General features: G+C 39.3%; 1 protein-coding gene across 1 annotated transcript; it reads right to left on the bottom strand.

The window, feature by feature from the left end:
• Positions 1-5,517: 5,517 nt before the first annotated feature.
• LOC138902866 (uncharacterized) lies at positions 5,518-6,090 on the bottom strand. The gene has a single exon (XM_070190767.1). The coding sequence runs from the start codon at positions 6,088-6,090 to the stop codon at positions 5,518-5,520; it is 573 nt and encodes a 190-aa protein (XP_070046868.1).
• Positions 6,091-19,934: the final 13,844 nt, after the last annotated feature.

The raw sequence follows: 19,934 nt of genomic DNA, 5'->3' as shown, positions 1-19,934 counted from the left end.
GCGCAAGCGAGTTCGCATGATATTTTTAGACTTGTGTGGATATTTTGTTTGGAGCCCCGAGGGATTGGATGAGTTTCGAACTTGTTTCGGAAGGTTTGAACTGAAAATGCAGAATCTGATGTGTTGATGCTTCAGGTATCACATTTGCGAATACCAGGTTCGCAATTGCGAGCTTAGTAAGGGGGCCTCAGCTATCGCAATTATGATACCTGGCTCGCAATTGCGAAGTGGATCAGGACTTTGGGTAGCTCGCAATTGCGACAAAGATGTCACTTTTGCGAAGCGGACAGGGTTCGCATTTACGAACCCATTTATCGCAAATGCGATTGTCACGCCCCGACCTCGGGGAGCACGACCGACGCTCAACCGAGATACCCCAGTTAAGCAAGCTTGTTAGATGCCTTCTACCTAACCTTGCCCATTAACAATATAAGAACTAGTATAGGTGATAGACATGAGAAGAGTCAAGTGTTCCACAATTTTTTCCATTACTAAAGGATATTCATTTATGATTTCCAAAGTATAACAAGTTTACTGATATGATGAAAACATGTTCTCCCAAATACCAACACTTACTAGTTTAATTCCCAACATCATATACCACCCACAACCTGTCTACGGAGCCTCAAAGTATAGCAGAATAGTAGTATGGATGTGCCGGCGACAAGTCCCCGGCTATACTCCAAAATGTAACGTACAACGTCAGATGACATGAAGCCCGGAACAGAGTAGGGCTCACCAAAATCTGCTGAATAGAGAGTAACTACTAACGAGGGTCAAAATCACATGCTGACGAACCACCTGCATCCATTGAAGATGCAGCGCCCCCGGCAAAAGGGACGTTAGTAAACATGGAATAGTACTAGTATGAAAAGCTAAATGTCCACTTTCAAAATAGAATGCCAATATAAGAAAGGGAAAACCATAGAAACAACAAGTCACAATCAACAATATCCAAATGCCCTGTTAAAACATATCAATTTTCAAAATACGAAAATAATCAATATTTTTGGTTATGAGATCATTAGCACCGATATACCACCATTTTTTTGGCACGGAGTCCGATCACGCCCGATCGGCTAGGCCATCTCCCCACGAACAATGTGGTTTTACATGTGGTGCAAAGAACGGTGTTACCAAGAGTAGTACCACCATGTGCGCAACATGACATCTGATCTCCACCCGATCGGCTAGGACGCCTTCCCACATATGCCGTGTGGGTTGACTTTCCAATTCCAGCTAATATCAACCTCATCCCAATTAAGGGTAATAACCACAATCATACCAAAATCTCAATCTCATCCCAAACAAGGGGAATAATCGCAATCCACCCCTACACCGACATGTGTAGTTTCGGGTATGGGCCTTATGACCCACCCTTCCTTGGTTTGCTAATGATACTCCCAAAAGTATTGTTTTTTTTTGGTTTGCACACAAGGGAAACAAAAGCACAAATATATTTTTTATTCACCTGATTACCTTTCACACTATATATAACCTCGTTAGTAACTTCAACCATTCACAACATCATTATAATTTCATTGGCTCTCTTGGCCATACTTATAATTCCTCATCCCAAGGCACGGTGGGTGTATCTTATATTTCACACTTTCATTTCTTTACTTTCAAGGATCATCAACATAAACATCAACATATAGAATATTCAGGAAATCACAAATTTAAGTTTATTAGCAATGAAGATTTTAAACACAATGAATTCCTTTCCAAGAAATGGAGTAAAATGGTTGGCAATCAAAGCACAAGTTAGAAGCATAAACGAGTAACACATCATTTAATCTTGAAATACTTTTCCCAAAAAAGGCAATACACAATTTCAACTCATGAATATATATATATATATATATATATATATATATATATATATATATATATATATATAAGAGCTAAAGACGCATTAGAAACACTTACAAAGCATAGCATTATTAAAACAGCCACGTTTGGGCACATGTATAACTCTCATTATTGGCACGGTGGCCACACTTTCCATCTCCAACCCCCTTCTTCCACTTTCAAGCATCCTTATAGATTATAAACAACAAGGAATTTTAATTCAAGACTTTAGATACACATTTGAGCAACTAACCAAATTAAGGGTCTTAGACACATGGGATTTCATACACAATTCGACATGCTAGTTTTCATTAGAATCGCGCTTCAAATCATAACATATTAACACACAGCCCATGTTTAATCACCTTCTCAAATAGTAACTCAACAAAGAAGAAAGTTTGTAATACAATTTGAACGCATATATCTTTTGACACAAGGCTTGTTCGGAATAATCAATTTATAACGAGCAACACGAGACTTACAAGGCCATTGTGGGGTTTAATTCTAAAAGAGGAGTTTAGCCAACATACCTTGTTTGAGCTTTCTTTAAGTTACTACAACGTCCCAAACACTTCTAGCAATAACAATCTATAGGAAGATAGCGAAAATCGGATAATAATTAAAAGGATTCACATGGTGTAACTCTCCTAGGAATTTTGTCAAACACCTAGTATGCAAAATAGACTACAAAGCTGTACAATGGTAATCCCTTCCTCCCTCAACCAATTTTAATAAGAAACTAACCAAAATGGTTCATTAATCCCATACACTACAACCTATGGTCACATGCATGGCCTATTTCCAACCCTCATAATATACTAGGACACATAACCTCTTGCATGAAAGCTTAGAAGTAGGACTTTCCCGGATAGATGATAACCTAGTGATTAGATTCCTTGATTCTTGAAGGTTGGTGCAAGATTAGATGATTAGAGTGTTAGGTTTTCTCCTCTCTCTAAAATGTTCTTATCTCTCTCTAAAATCATCAGGTAATCGCCCCAAAATAAGCCCCAAAGGCTATTTATCAAAATGGGGTCGGGTTATAAAAATAGAAAAATGGACCCTCCGAACTCAGGTCTGCGGTCGCAGAATAGACCGCATAACAGGTATGCCGTCCGCAAAATGGACCGCGAAACTAATGCCCAATAACTGGGCTGCTCTGGACCAGTCTGTGACAAGTCTGCAGTCCGCAGAATGGGCCATAGAATCGCCCAACGAATTTTTCTCATGCTAACTCTGCGACAGAAGTGCAGGCCGCGAAACAATTATGCGATCGCATAATGGACCGCGAAATAACCCTCAAAATTCAACAACTTTTTGCTCAACTCCGCGATGATTATGCGGCTCACGAAACATTTCTGTGGTCGCGAAACAGCTTGCGGAATTGCCTTCTTCTGCCAAAATTTTTCATCCACTCCTTAGTGCATTCTTCAACCCAAAAAGTCCGCATCACCGTATATATCAACAACACTTATCTCAACATTAGGGCATTACATTAACAGAAGTGGTATCTTGACATGAACTGTACACATTTAAACCATAACACGTATAAAGTATCTTATGAACCACAGCCATTTGGCTCTACAAACGAGTAAGAATATTCCCTTTCCACAACACTCTTGGCCATCGAGGAAACCTCCTCGACTCACAGACTTAGCTATAGCACTTGACGGAGGCAATCTCAATTTCTGGACTTATCTAACAAGGATGACAATAAGGTACCTCTCATAAGCCAATTACCCATTAACTTCACTTTCATAGCTTCCACCAGAATGACAGATAAACCACTCCCAACTACCCTTTCGAGCATAGACATATGAAACACCGGTTGCATGGAGAAAAACGATGGAGGATACATCATACTCAGAGCTTGGGGAAGTCTTTCAAGATTCCATAAGGTTCAAATGTAAACTACACCTATCTTACCTTTATTAACAATTCACATAGTATCTTCATGGAGAAGATCTGGAGAATAACTCGTTCACTCTCTTCAACTCTAAATCTCTACGTCAGACACCTAAATTAAACCTTTGGCGACCTTCAACCATTATTATATGATGTGCTAGAATGAATATGACTATAGAGTTCCTACCCAATATGTTAGATCATGGAATTATGCTTCTTCTTTGACATGTTTGAACCTACAAGTCTCGATAGATTTACCACAAATAGGAACAACGAGGTTCGAGATTGGGCTGGAATTGTTCAAGAATCCATTATTGTACTGAGAAGGGCATTTTAAGAGGTTATATTCTAAGAGACATGAGGGTGATCACCAATATTGCTTCCATGATTAATCATTGTGATGAAATCATCGGTTTAACGAATGAGGCATAGAGTTACTAGTACAGATTAATAATGTGGGAACCATGTACATGGTCCTAAGATGTATAACTAGTGAGTCATTTTAGACATGGGATGTATGAGAGGCGTGATCTGGAGGATAAAACATTAGCATCAGTTATTCTGGGAAGATGATGAGTCACGAAAGTGATAGTAACAATTATTTCACTCCTTATGTTCCTTGTTCGGTAATTGTAAGTCTTAAAGAGAAATAGCAAAGTACATGACACTAGTTGCCTCCTTGAGTATAGGGAAGATCAGTTTAATTCAAAATGAGAAGATTCTTGCACGATGAATATGATAGAGATTTCAAAAATACATGAAGTTGCGTTATTCCCTCAACATTAACTAACACAAGGAATCTCTGCCACAAGCCCACGAGGTTGAAAAACGAAGTTGAACACCTGTAAGATTATTATCATTCTGGCAGCTTAACCATTGCCAATAGTTGATCCTATATAAGAGGACTAGAGATACGACAAACTTGTCTTTCAAATCAATATGCTCATGATGTGTTATAATCTGAAACATCCATCTGAAGTGGGGAGGAAAAAGGTCGTGATAAGGCTACGTAACTTTCAGCCTCCCCCAAGTGAAGCCATGTAGCTAGGACATCTTAATATTGGGATGAAATCATGTATGGGTTAGAGAGAATGAATATTTTCCTATGAGCTAGACATGTTTCTGCCATAATAACTCTGAAGCTGCCATACCAGGGAACTTCATGGGCAACTACAATACTAGGAACAAGGTGATCTACTTACTGCGGAATAATCTAAATGGACATGAAAGCCATACTGAGACGGGCGAACATTAGATATTCCTATGGCAAATTTGTTAGAAATCCCAAATTTCCGAGAAACTTTATGCGGACGGGTGACTATTTCAATTAACATGTACACATATAATGGGTGTTAAGATATGCTCTTACATTACTAGACAATGGAAAGGGTTTATGATAATGCTCACAAAAGGGAGTAGAGTGACTGTTCAAACCATATAAGTCACGTGCACAGGAGAAAGAGACTGGCTCAAGAAAGATCTCGGCACTAGGCTGCCTTACATTAGATTCGATACCTTGTGGATAAACATTATGGTAGTGTGTGCACAAGTACAAGTGAGCAGGTGTTATCCATTTGAATCAGAAGGTTCTGTAAGAAATTCATCAGGTATAGTCCCTTGTTGAGCATTTAGGGGAGCAAGTGGGAAGTATTAGCTTAGGGTTATAACTCAATTCAAGGACATAATTATAACACTCAATTCCTCAAGAGGTTGTAAGTAAGATCACTGTGATAAAGAGGCTTCACAAATGATACGTCTCATTCAAAGAGTAGATACAGAGAATGGCTCATAAAGTTGTTCCGATTTTATCCCAATTTCCATAGCAACATAAAGAATAACATATGACAGAGTGGAACCGGGATCAATAAGGGCATATACATCATGAGATTGGACAGTCGATATACCTGTAACCACATCTGGAGAAGCCTCCAACTTTTGACGCCTCCTCATAGCATAAAACTTGTTGGGCCCTCCTGAGCTCTTGACACCACCCCTAGATGCTCCACCCCCTACGGGTGCTATAGTTCCTCGAGTTAGGGGAGGCGTGGTGGACGTAGTAACTGCATAACTGGATGGTTGTGTCACACCCCTGTCCATGCTCTGGCGAGACGAACGACAATCTCCCTGAATGTGACCCCTCATACCACACTTGTAGCATACATTGGTGCCATAGTGACATACTCCCGAATGATATCTCCCACACTTCACACAACGGGGATGAGGTCCACTAAACTGACCTACCCCACTGACTTGATATTCACCCTTTTTGCATAAATCATAAGCATTCCCCCTATCCTTCCTCCAGGCCTCCAATGCAAGGGTAACAAACCCCATACCAGTTTGCTCTATGGGCCTTTGAAATTTCCCAAACCCGCCACCCCTAACATGCTGCTAAGCATACTTACAACACGACGCCAAATGTTCATTCCCGCACATCGGGCAGACTAGGATGGGTGTACCTAACCTAGGGCATTTGTTCTTCTTGTGCCCCTTCTTTCCACAGCCGTAACATGTTTCAAGTCATCCAACATGTTCCCAAGTGACACTTCTTGCAAATCAAACAATCCAGTTCATTAGCACCAACAACCCTCTTTCGTTTCTTAGATTCTCTCACCACACGATCCGGTAGTGCGGTGACATTGGTAGGAAAAAGGACACCTCCCTTAGCAACAAGTTCTTCCAATCCCTCCACAGCTCGATGCATTCTCCCAACAAACTCTTGTGTAATCTCCCCCAGATTCAATGGCGTGGTCATTCCCTCCTCGCTGCTACGATATCGTGGATTACTCATCTAGAAAATGAGGCATAACGAGGAAATTAGCTTCCTATCTTAAGTTCTATCGCACGATTTGGAGAATCAAAGAAAGGTGAAATTCCTAAATTTCCAAGTAGCATCCTCATTATAGATGTGGTCGAAAACACACCGATAAGAAGGACTCAACTAGACATAGCTCCGAGACATCCTAGGATAATTTAAAACCTTAGGCTCTGATACCAAGTTTGTTACGCCCCGATCTCTAGGAGCGCGACTGGCGCTCAACCGAGATACCCCGGTTAACCAAGAATGTTAGATGTCTTCTACACAACCTTGCCCATTAACAATATAAGAACCAGTACAGGTGATAGACATGAGAAGAGTCAAGTGTTCCACAATATTTTCCATTACTAAAGGATATTCATTTATGATTTCAAAAATATAACAAGTTTACTGATATGATGAAAACATGTTCGCCCAAAATACCAACACTTACTAGTTTAATTCCCAACATGATATACCACCCACAACCTGTCTACAAAGCCTCTAAGTATAACAGAAGAGTAGTATGGATGTGCCGGCAATAAGGCCCCGGCTATACCTCAAAATGTAATGTACAAAGTTAGATGACATGAAGCCCGGAATAGAGCAGGGCTCACCAAAATCTGCTGAATAGAGAGTAACTGCTAACGAAGGTCAAAACCACCTACTGATGAACCACTTGCATCCATTGAAGATGCAGCGCCCCCGGCAAAAGGGACGTTAGTACATATGGAATAGTACTAGTATGTAAAGCTAAATGTCCTCTTTCAAAAAAGAACGCCAATATCAGAAGGGAAAATACCATGGAAGCAACAAGTAACAATCAATGATATCCAAATGCCAATTTAAAACATTACAATTTCCAAAATACGAAAATAATATATATTTTTGGTTAAGAGATCATTAGCACCGTTTTACCACCGTGTTTTTGGCACGGATTCCGATCACTCTCGATCGTGTAGGCCATCTCCCTATGAATAATATGGTTTAACATGTGGTATGAAAGAAAGGTGTTACCAAGAGTAGTACCACCATGTGCGCAACATGGCGTCCGATCTCCACCCGATCGGCACGTCGCCTTCCCAAATATGCCGTGTGGGTTGACTTTCCAATTCCAGCTAATATCAACCTCATCCCACTTAAGGGGAATAACCACAATCATATCAAAATCTCAATCTCATCCCAAATAAGGTGAATAATTACAATCCACCCCTACGTCGGCACGTGTAGTTTTGGGTATGGGCCTTATAACCCAACCTTCCTCAGTTTGCTAATGATACTCCCAAAAGTATTGTTTTTTTTGGTTTGCACACAAGGAAAACAAAAGAACAAATATATTTTTTATTCACCTCATTACCTTTCACACTATATACAACCTCTTTAGTAACTTCAACCATTCACAACATCATTATAATTTTATTGGATCTCTTGGCCATACTTATGATTCCTCATCCCAAGGCACGGTGGTCGTATCTTATATTCCATAATTTCATTCCTTTACTTTCAATGATCATCAACATAAACATCAACATATAGAATATTCTGGAATTCACAACTTTAAGTTTATTAGCAATGAAGACTTTAAACACAATGAATCCTTTTCAAGAAATGGAGTAAAATGGTTGGCAATCAAAGCACAAGTTAGAAGCATAAACGAGTAACACATCATTTAATCTTGAAATACTTTTCCCAAAAAAGGCAATACACAATTTCAACTCATGAATATATATATATATATATATATATATATATATATATATATATATATAAAGACACATTGAAAATACTTACAAAGCATAGCATTAGTTAAAACAACCACATTTGGGCACAAGTATAACTCTCGTTATTGGCACAGTGGCCACACTTTCTATCTCCAACCCCCTTCTTCCACTTTCAAGCATCCTTATAGATTATCAACAATAAGGCATTTTAATTCAAGACTTTAGATACACATTTAAGCAACTAATCAAATTAAGGGTCTTAGACACATGTGATTTCTTACACAATTCGACATGCTAGTTTTCATTAGAATCACGCTTCAAATCATAACATATTAACACACAACCCATGTTTAATCACCTTCTCAAATAGTAACTCAACAAAGAAGAACATTTGGAATACAATTTTAACGCATATATCTTTTGACAAAAGGCTTGTTCGGAATAATCAATTTATAATGAGCAACACGGGATTTACAAGGCCATTGTGGGGTTCAATTCTAAAAGAGGAGTTTAGCCAACTTACCTTGTTTGAGCTTTTCTTAAGTTACTACAACGTCCCAACACTTCTAGCAATAACAATCTATAGGAAGATAGCAAAAATCAGATAATATTTAAAAGGATTCACATGGTGTAACTCTCCTAGGAATTTTGTCAAACACCTAGTATGCAAAATAGACTACAAAGCTCTACAATGGTAATCCCTTCCTCCCTCAACCAATTTTAACAAGAAACTAACAAAAATGGTTCATTAATCTCACACACTACAACCTATGGTCACATGCATGGCCCATTTCCAACCCCCATAATATACTAGGACGCATAACCTCTTGCATGAAAGCTTAGAAGTAGGACTTTCCCCGATAGATGATAACCTAGTGATTAGTTTCCTTGATTCTTGAAGGTTGGTGCAAGATTGGATGAGTAGAGTGTTAGGTTTCCTCCTTCTCTCTCTAAAATGTTCTTACCTCTCTCTAAAATCATCAGGTAATCACCCCAAATAAGCCCCAAAGGCTATTTATAAAAATGGGGTCGGGTTATAAAAATAGAAAAATGGACCCTCCGAACTCAGGTATGCAGTCGCAGAATGGACCGCATAACAGGTATGTCTTCCGCAAAACGGACCGCGAAACGGATGCCCAAAAACTGGGCTGCTTTGAACCGGTGTGAGACAAGTCTGCGGTCCGCAGAATGGGCCGCAGAATCTCCCAACGAATTTTCCTCATGCTAACTCTACGACAGAAGTGCGGACCGCGAAATAATTATGCAATCGCACAATAGACCGTGAAACAACCCTCAAAATTCAACAACTTTCTGCTCAACTCCGCGATGATTATGCGGCACGCGAACATTTCTGCAGTCGTGAAACAGCTTGCAGAATTGCCTTCTTCTGCCAAAATTTTTCATCCACTCCTTAGTGTATTCTTCAACCCAAAAAGTTTGTACCGCAGAGAGAATTTCTACAATCCTCAAACACGTAAGCCTACCCCGGCACCACGAACCCTTAAATTACTTGGCGAAATTTTACGGGGCCTTACAGCGATATCCTAGTGGCAAGGTCAGTGGCGGCAATTGCGATGTATTCTTCGTGATTGGGAGGGTTCGCGATTGCGAAACCATGTCGCAATTGAGACATCAGTAGCTGATCAAAAGGGCTGGAAGTCAGAATTTCATCTCACATTCTCTCATTTTAGAACCCTAGACTCGGTAGGAAGCGATTTGCAGAGGGGATTTTCATCTATAAAATTTGGGTAAGTGATTCTAATCTATTTTCAATCATATTCCATCAATATATCTTAGATTTTAACATCAAAATCATGTGAATCAAAGTGAAAATTTGTGAAACCTTGTCAAGTTTTTGAAAAAATAAGATATTGAGTTTTGAGAGTCGATTTGGACTCGAATTTTAAAACTAATCACACATATTAACTCGTGGGGTTATGGGTAGTCGGAATCTACAATTAGACCCGGGTTTTGACCGGGCAAGGTTGACTTTTATTGACTTTTTGAGAAAAGTGTAAAGATAATAGCTTTATCTATTGTAATTGATTTCCCTTGCATTGTTTGATGATATTAAGTCAATTTTGATTAGATTTAAACCATGTGGAGGCAAATTTTAAGGGAAAAGATATTTTCGAGAGTTGAATTGGCCTAGTTGAGGTAAGTATCTTGCCTAACTTTATTTAGGGGAACTACCCCGTAGGATTTGGGAGCAATAAGAACAACAAGTGATTTAAATAAAAGAAAATTGGGAGATTTTGGATTACATAATAGATCAAAGGGTAATTTTTAAAAGTTTGCTGATGGTAGGGATAAATTAGGCCAGATAGTATAACGGTAGGGGTAAATGTGGTAGGATAGTATAACGGAGGTTAAATATAGACAATATCTAAAAGTAGAGGGGTATATTTGCCCCTTTTCTATTTTTCTATGAATTATGATAAAGCCGATTTTGTGTATTCTTTCAGGTGGCAAACTATTTTGAGTTATTTACTTTATTATAAGTATTTAAACAACTAAGATAATGATTAACCTAGCATGATATCCTAAGTGCAGTTAATATATAATATACAAGTAGGCCTAAGCAAAGCATATAAATAAAAGTAAATACGACGTCTACTAGTATTTTATTATACTTGTGTCTTGAGTACAATCAAGAACAATAAGTATCAAAGCAGGAAGTTTGCCAGAGTTTTGTCTTTGTCTCTGAGTCTATCCTTCAAATGCTTCAAATAAGGTACCTCGCAAAGAAGGAAGAAGATATGTTAGTGAACTAAAATAAATTAAGTATTATATACTTGAAATAATTTTATTTTGAAATGTTTTTTAAAAATTTGTTTTTTGGAAATTCGTTTGTAAAGTTTTTTCGGAAAAGGTTTTTGAAACTAATTTGAAATATATTTATAGAAGGCTTAGATATGTATTTTTGATATCCATCTAGACATGAGAACAAGAACTGCCTTGGTTGCGACTACGGTGGCTGACCGTGTCGCCCTCTAAATGTTATTGGCTCGTCATGTTCTCGTCTTTTATTTTTTGATGTTCATCATCATTGCCTCATTATTATTGGGCCTAGTCCCGAAGGTCATTCGGGACGTCGTGGCCTCAATAACTCGGTGGCTATTTTTTCATCGGCATGTATTCCTAGTGCGGCAGTATGTTTAATACCAACTGAATACCACAACAAACACATCTAAGCAGCATTAGTATAATGAAGCAGCGGTAATCACGTGTACAGATGGCCAGCAAAATATTGTGAATCGACGACAATGACCAAAATTAGCTCTTAAAGTCAAAATTAGTGGTCAAATTGGTCAATCAATCCTTTGAAGCACTTGTCCAAAAATAACCAAAATCACATAGTAACATAGCACTGTCGTAAAACATCAGAAACAGATAGAGATCCTTAATAGCAAAGGACAAATTGAGACAGTCCCCAAACGAAGCAAGAAGAAATCCAGTAGCAAATAGTTAGAAAATCAATAAGCAAAAGCATACAAGAACCGTCCAGCCACAAACGGAGAATCCAGAGAGTCATGTGTAATCGACGGCACAATGATAGTAGGGCCGCCGGAAAATACATAGATCTCTGAAAAAATGAATCCGGCCAGATCTATCAAAAAAACCAACATACAAAAAAGAAATGTAGTGTCTAGCTTTTCCACATAACAATTATAAGCAAACAAACGATAAACGGGAAAAAGAAAGGGTCCACCGGCGAAGCCGTCTCTGGTCGTCTTTGATTTTCCGTCAGTATTTCGACCGGATTTATATTTCATTCAACGTTGCTTCAAGGGCATCGCCTGAGCAACGTTAATGATCACTAAAAACCACAAGAATGGTTTCCGATCGAAGCAAGCAAATCGGCTAGGTCTTTGTTCCTTTGTTGCAGCAGTAAGAGAGAAAGGGAGAGAAGGAGAGATGGGGGAGGGGATAAGATAACAGCAGTAGCAGTGGGAATCGCCGCCTGGCCATGGTCAACTCCGGCAGCGGCAACCTTGACCGACAGCCACGTCTCTTACAAGAGGGAGAGCGAGCTATGAGAATAGGAATAGGGGTGTCAGAATCCGATTAGCAAAGGTCCCCGGTGAGGGAAGCCAAAGGGGGCGGCAGTCTCTCTATTTGGAAGAGAAGATCGATATTAAAAGTGAGGGGGTCGGCTGATATTGTTAAAAGTGAGTGGGGAATTAGGGTTTTTTCCCCTTTTATTAAAAGGTGGTGCGTGGGGGTAGGGTGTGTAGATATTTTGTATGGTGGGTATGTATAAAAGATGTATGGACATAATTTTAAGTAAAAATATAAATGTAAAAATGAAACGAAAACAAAAAATATGTGGTCAAAATGTAAAGAATATCATATCGCGTCGAATCATGTCAAGTCACGTCAGGTTACATCATGATGTCTTATCACATCAAGTGTGTCATCACATCAGACATTAACGGGACATTAGATTTGACTAGACTCGATCCATATTTTAAAATTAATTCTACCGGCTTTCAAGTAATTACTAGAGTGCGTTATAAATTGAAAGATGATTACTTAACAAAACTATAACTCGTAGTATTATTAAAATGTCAATTACTACAACAATATTATAGTAATTATTATTTATTTTTAAAGAACAATAAACTGATGGAATATCCTAATATTTGGAAAATAGGACAATAATCAATAAATTATTTTTATTTTTAGAAAAATACAACAAAAATGGTAGTATTTAACTAATTTCAATAAAATGATAAAATTTCCGTATTTTGTAAAGTTAGGAATAATTATCAATAAATTGCATTAAAGTTAAATAATGTGCAAAAAACTATGTTTTATTATTTTTAACTAGGAAGCCTGCATAAATTAATTTTTAAATACGGAGGGTCAAAATTGAGTGTCAACGGCCGCCCCTCTTTGACCGTAGATGATGCAAGAGTCTTCGGGCAAAGAAATTGACAACGTACTCAATTTTGTCCCGACATGACGGAATGGGGAATGGGGATGTTTAGAAAATTGTGAGCGAACTATGGTATTTGAGTTGCCTACATATCTCGGGTTGCACGAGGATCAGGTCGCATGTAGTACTGGAATCCAATTGAGTGCTAGTTATGGATTGCAGCCTCATGTAGTGGAAGACATATGTTCGAGGACAAAAAGGTTTTTGTGATCTCGACATTGCTTCCAAAATTGCCGCAATGTCGGACTGTGCTAAAACTGGGATGTGGGCATTGGATGATGGATGGATTGATTTGAATGGATTATAAGGTGGCTATGGCCGGGCTCTGTGTTGAGTTTTCCTACATATCTCGGATTTAACGAGAATCACGGTTGTAGTTCAAGAAGCGACGGGATGGTTTGATTTTTATTTTTGATTATGTGAATTTCCCTGGCATCAAGTTGTGATGAAATTGGGTGTTGTTCTAACTACAGGGGTTCGAATTACCTACATACCCCATGTCGATGGGACGTAGGTTGAATGATACTTGGGGACGTGCAGGCGATCACTGTTGGAATGCTCGACGTTCGTCCTCAAAATCTGCCACAGTTTATTTGCTAGAACATGATTCCATGTTGTGTCGCCTCTTTGATAAGGAGAGTTGACGAAGTGTGGACTATGCTTCTATTTGACTTGGGAAGATGGATTGTAGTGGTTTTGAATGATGTATTTGGCGATGCGAGAATGATGCAATTTTTATTTTTGAATGAAATAGAGTCCTAGGTTGGGACTCTAATTCAAAAGGGATCCAGGCTAGATACCGGTCTGAAGAGATCGGAGCACTTTAGATTTTGAGGGAAATCAGGGCTATGTACTGGTCCGAAGTGGTATCAGAGCACTTTGGATTTTGAAGTAAATTCGAGTTGTGTACTGGTCCAAAGCGATATCGGAGCACTTTGGATTATTGAAGAAAATTCGGACTGTGTACCGGTCCGAAGGGATATCGGAGCACTTGAAAATGTAAAAAGGAAATGGGGGTTGTGTACTGGTCCGAAGAAATATCGGAGCACTTGAATGAGAAAAGGAAATTCGGGTTGTGTACTGGTCCGAAGCGATATTAGAGTATTTTGTGTGTAAAACTGGCTAGTAGACATGATTCTGAAGCAATATCGGATCATTTAAGTATAAAATACTCATATTAGAAGGTGGGAGCTTGTAAAATTTGAACTTGAAATGAAATGCCCATTGTTGAAAAGGACACTTGAAAATTTTGACTTTGAAAGGAAATGGCCATTGTTCATAAGGGCGTCTGAAAAAGCAAGAAGCTATTTTTTAGATGCAAAATTATAGAATTTTGAAATGATATGGCCGGATATGACTTATACTTCCTACGTATCCGAATAGAATCAGGCCTAAACGTAGTTCGATTGCAAAAGATGATTGAATTCGACGTGGATTTCCTACGTATTCCTACCAAAGGAAATCAAGTCGCAGCGTTGTTCCAAATATATAGAAATGATTTATTTTTATTTTCTATTACAAGGGTGGTACTGGACCCTACGTGGGTTGCCTATATCCCCCGTGGGAAGTCAGGTCGGGCGTAGTTCTGTTACAATAAAACCTAACTTTACCGTCGACAAAACTTGACTCTTTTTGTTTTCTGTATTTTTACTGATTTATTGATCGATCATAATCATTCATTTTTTTTACTTGACTTCGGTTGGTACCAACAATTAGTTTTGTGCATAGAATTTCCACCATACACTTTCCATCAAACCGAGATCATCGTATAGGTAATTCTTATAGCTTCGAGTGGTACCTCAGGTATACCTAAGTATCAACAAGATTTGTTCGTCTTGCTTCAATCAAAGGTTTTGAATTTTTCCTATCCTCATATTTCAAATGTCCTCGCCACAAAGAAAGTCCTAATTTGCACACATATTCGAAGTATTTTTGTATTTGGATTTTAGGACATTTTGCGAATCACACTCACACTCAGAAGGATGTTCAATGCATGCAGTTGAGATACCATATGCTTGGCCTTTATGCGAGTATCCACTAATGTGAGAAAACTTGGAGTAGGATTATGTAGGGCTTGTTATTAGCTTATAATGTAGGCTTGGGGTCAGGTGGGATGTTCATTTGGGGTAAGAGTGACTAACCATTCCTTGAACACTGCACTGTATTCGTGTCTTCGGCATTCAACCCATTTTTCGACACTTGATCTTGTTCGGCTCGATGTCCTTCTCTTTAGTCTGACTTCTTTTGAACTTGTCTTCTTGTTTGAGGTTCTTCTTCCTTTTCGAAGTTCTTTTCTCTTTTTTTCGATTTTGACTTTTCTCCTACTTTGCAAGAGTTTTTCCCTTCTTTTTGTTGGAGTTCCTCCTCTTTGAGTTTGTGGAGTTTTCTCCTTTTCGTTGGATTTTTCCTTGAATTTGTGGAAGTTTTCTCCTTCTTGTTGGATCCTCCTTTTGAATTTGTGGAGTTTCCTTTTCCTTTTTCTTGAAATCATATCTCTGATTTTCTTGGACATTGTATCTGTCGCTTTTTCATGCTTGTCACCTTCACTTTGTTCTTCATCCGAAGCTACACATTTTCAGTGAGTGCAAGGAGGTTGGGCCAAGAGAGGGGTAGTGCTTGTAAGCGCAAAGAAGGATATAGGCTAAGATGTGGTTTGTCCACGAAAAAGGCTCAATGCTCAAAGGGGGGATACTAGGGATTAATGTCATTTGGTGGGATCGAAAGACTCAAATGGGTCAAGGAAGGCCTACGATCCTTTCCTAAACCAAGAGTTACTCAGGATTTTGCCTCAACAACATTCGGGCCAATTCTAGATCAACAATGCAATGCAATGAATTTTTCATCTAAAGATCACCACACAATACACAAGAAATGATGAGGTCGGCTTTGTTCTTACCCTAACTGTAAGCACGAGATTTTCCAAGCATCAACTACGGCATAATTGAGAGGTACCACAAGAGTCTATGGTTTATCCGAAGCTGATCCTCTCCATCATACCAATTAAAATGATCTTTCTCATGCATACTCCTAACTATATCGATACCAAAAAAATCAAATTTTGTTGATGATTTTATTTTTATTTTTTATATATATATTTTTTCATTTTGATTTTTGGTAAATCTATATTTTGACTTAATCAATATATTTGTTTTGTGATTTTGACAATATATATTTTTTTTAAAATTTTGGACTTAATTATTTTATTTTATTTGGGTTTTGTTTTTGAAAATGAGTCCGAACCCAAAGGTTGCCTACGTATCTCGTTGAAATGAGAATCAACTCAAACGTACTTGTCACGACCCAAACCGATGGACAATGACAAGTGCCCGAGTTGTACCTATCGAACACTCCTAAGCATATGTCTAAGAAATAAACATGAAATAGGGGTAGGTCATGCATAATATCTGTCAATAAACTGCTGAATCATGTAAATAACATACGTGAGGAAACATGCCCAAAAAACATATATACATATATACATATATATATATAGATACACACACACACACACACACACACATATATATATATATATATATATATATATATATATATATATATATATATATATATATACGGAATATGGTAGGGCAAGCCGACAAGGCTGCTATGGACAACTATATATCAAAATAGAAGCCGACAAGGCTACAGACTATCCAACTATATATCACTGTCTACAGACCTCTAATAGATTGTACAGCTATATAAAGGACAGGATTGAGCCCCATCATACCCATATATATGTATACAAAAATATCGTACCAAAACCCAATAGTATCTTCGGATCAAATGGAGAATCACAACTCTCGCTGAGAAAGGATCCTAAGAAGGGGGACCGTTAGCCTGTCTATCTGCACCTGTGGGAATGTAACACAAGACCCCAGGCAATAGGGTCATCAGTACGAATAATGTACCGAGTTTGTAAGGCATAAAAATCAGTACATAAAAGACATGAAAGAAACATGGAGTAAAGGACTTAGCTTGTAAGTCTGAATAGCTTTGTTAATCATGAAACTGGTTGGCCAAGGTCTGAACATCTAGGGCTAGTGTCTTCTCTGCTAAACTGCCCAAGCTCTTCTTTCGACTCAAGGCATCGGCCACCACATTGGCCTTTCCGTGATGATATAGAATAGTGATATCATAGTCTTTAAGCAACTCTAACCATCTCCGCTGCCGCAAGTTAAGATCTTTCTGAATGAACAGATGTTGTAGACTCCGGTGGTCGGTATAGACCTCATATGGGACATCGTACAGATAATGCCACTAGATCATCAAAGCATGAACAATAGCTGCCAATTCTAAGTCGTGGACCAGATAATTATTCTTATGTGTCTTCAGCAGTCGAGACGCGTAGGCAATCGCCCTACCGCCTTGCATCAACACCACGCCAAGGCCAACACATGATGCAGCACAATACACAGTGTAAGACCCCGAACCCGTAGGCAACACCAGCACTAGGGATATAGTGAAAGAATTCTTGAGCTTTTGAAAGATTACCTCACAATCCTTGGACCATCTGAAAAGAGCACCCTTCAGGGTCAATATGGTCATAAGTGCAGCAATATATGAGAAACCCTCTACGAAATGGTGATAATAACCGGCCAAACCAAGGAAACTCTAAATCTCAGTATATGAAGACGGTCTGGGCCAACTCTGAACTGCTTCAATCTTCTTCGGATCTACCTTAATCCCTTCACTCGACACCACATGAACAAAAACTGCCACTGAATCAAGCTAGAATTCACACTTTAAGAATTTTGCATACAACTTCTTCTCTCTCAAGGTCTAGAGCACGATCCTCATATGCTGCTCATGATCTTCCTGGTTACGGAAATAGACCAAGATGTCATCAATAAACACAATGACGAATGAATCAAGATATGGCTAGAATACATTATTCATCAGGTGCATAAATGTTGTTGGGGTGTTGGTCATCCCAAATGACATCACAAGTAAGTCGTAGTGACCATACTGAGTCCTCAAAGAAATCATCCGAATATCCGGATCCCGAATCATCAGCTGATAATACCCTGACCACAAATCAATCTTCCAGAACACTTTGGCACCCTGTAGCTGATCAAATAAGCCATCAATGCGCAGAATAGGTACTTGTTCTTCACTGTAACCTTGTTCAAATGCCGATAATCAATAAACATGCACATAGAACCATCTTTCTTCTTCACAAACAAAACCGGTGCACCCCACGGTGACACACTAGGCCGAATGAAACCCTTATCAAGCAACTCTTACAACTGCTCCTTTAACTCTTTCAACTCCGTTGGGGTCATACGATATGGTGGAATAGAAATGGGCTAAGTGCCCAGCAACAAGTCAATACCAAAATCGATATCTCTGTCGGACGGCATGCCCGAAAGATCTATCGGAAATACATCTAGGAAGTCTCTAACTACCGAAACTGACTCAACGGTAGGAGTATCAGCACTGACATCTCTCACAAAGGCTAGATATGCATCAAACCCCTTCTCAACCATCCATTGAGCCTTTAGAAATGACACAACCCTACTAGGAACATAATCCAATGTACCTCTCCACTCTAACAGTGGCAAGCCTAGCATAGCCAATGTCATCATCTTGGCGTGATAATCCAAAATAGCATGATAGGGAGACAACCAGTCCATACCCAAGATAACATCAAGTATACCATAATAAGTAACAATAGATCAACTCTAGTCTCAAAACCCCCAATAACAACTAAACACAACTGGTACACACGGTCCACATCAATAGAATATCCCACAGCTGTGGACACATAAACAGGAGAACTCAAAGAATCACAAGATAAATCAAATACGGAGCAAAGTAAGATGAAACATGTGAATAAGTGGATCTCGGATCACATAAGACTGATGCATCTCTATGACAAACCGGAACCGCTGAAGGCACCCCGTGCAGGTGGTGCACTAGAAACAGGCTGAGCAAAGTGTGCAACCTGAGGTCTCGGAATATCTGGAGCACCATTAGAAATTGAAAGTGCTGAATGAACTAGACGTCTCACACAGCCTCTACCATGACGGGGTGTAGCTGCAGTGTAGCCACCACTGAATCCTCCAGTACCTCGAGGCCTTTTGGCCTCCATGTCCTCTCTCTCATGCCCTCCCCCCCTTCATACCCTCCAACCTCTGTGCGATCTCTACCACATGCTGATATGGGGTATCTGTCTCCAACTCTCGAGCCATACTGAATTCAATACCATAGTTGATCCCCTCGATGAAGTGGTGGAGTCACTCCCTAACTGTAGAAACCAAAGTAGGTACATGTTTGGACAAATCATTGAATCTGATAGCATACTCTGACACTGACATAGTACCCTGGCATAGCTGCTCAAACTTCGCGCGCCATGCATCTCGAAGGGTCTGGGGAACAAACTCTCTATAGAACATCTCAAAAAACTGAGTCCATGTAAGTGAAGCTGCATCGACTGGGCTACCCTCCTTGTAAACTTGCCACAACTAATATGCTGCTCTGGACAGCTGGAATATAGTAAAAGCAACCCCGCTCGTCTCCACAATACCCATGGTGTGGAGAATACGATGGCACTTCTCTAGAAAACCATGTGCATCCTCTGAAGCTAAACCACTGTAAGTAGGAGGGTGATACTTCTTGAACCTCTCAAGTCTAGCTGCTTCTCCTCAGATGCCTCTACCCTAACCTCGGGCTGAACCGAAATAATAGGCTGCGTAGGCACAACCTCTGGGAC

The sequence above is a fragment of the Nicotiana tomentosiformis genome, chromosome 12, assembly GCF_000390325.3.
Source record: "Nicotiana tomentosiformis chromosome 12, ASM39032v3, whole genome shotgun sequence".
In the NCBI taxonomy this organism is placed as follows: Eukaryota; Viridiplantae; Streptophyta; class Magnoliopsida; order Solanales; family Solanaceae; genus Nicotiana; species Nicotiana tomentosiformis.
This window is presented reverse-complemented; position numbering and strand designations above follow the sequence as displayed.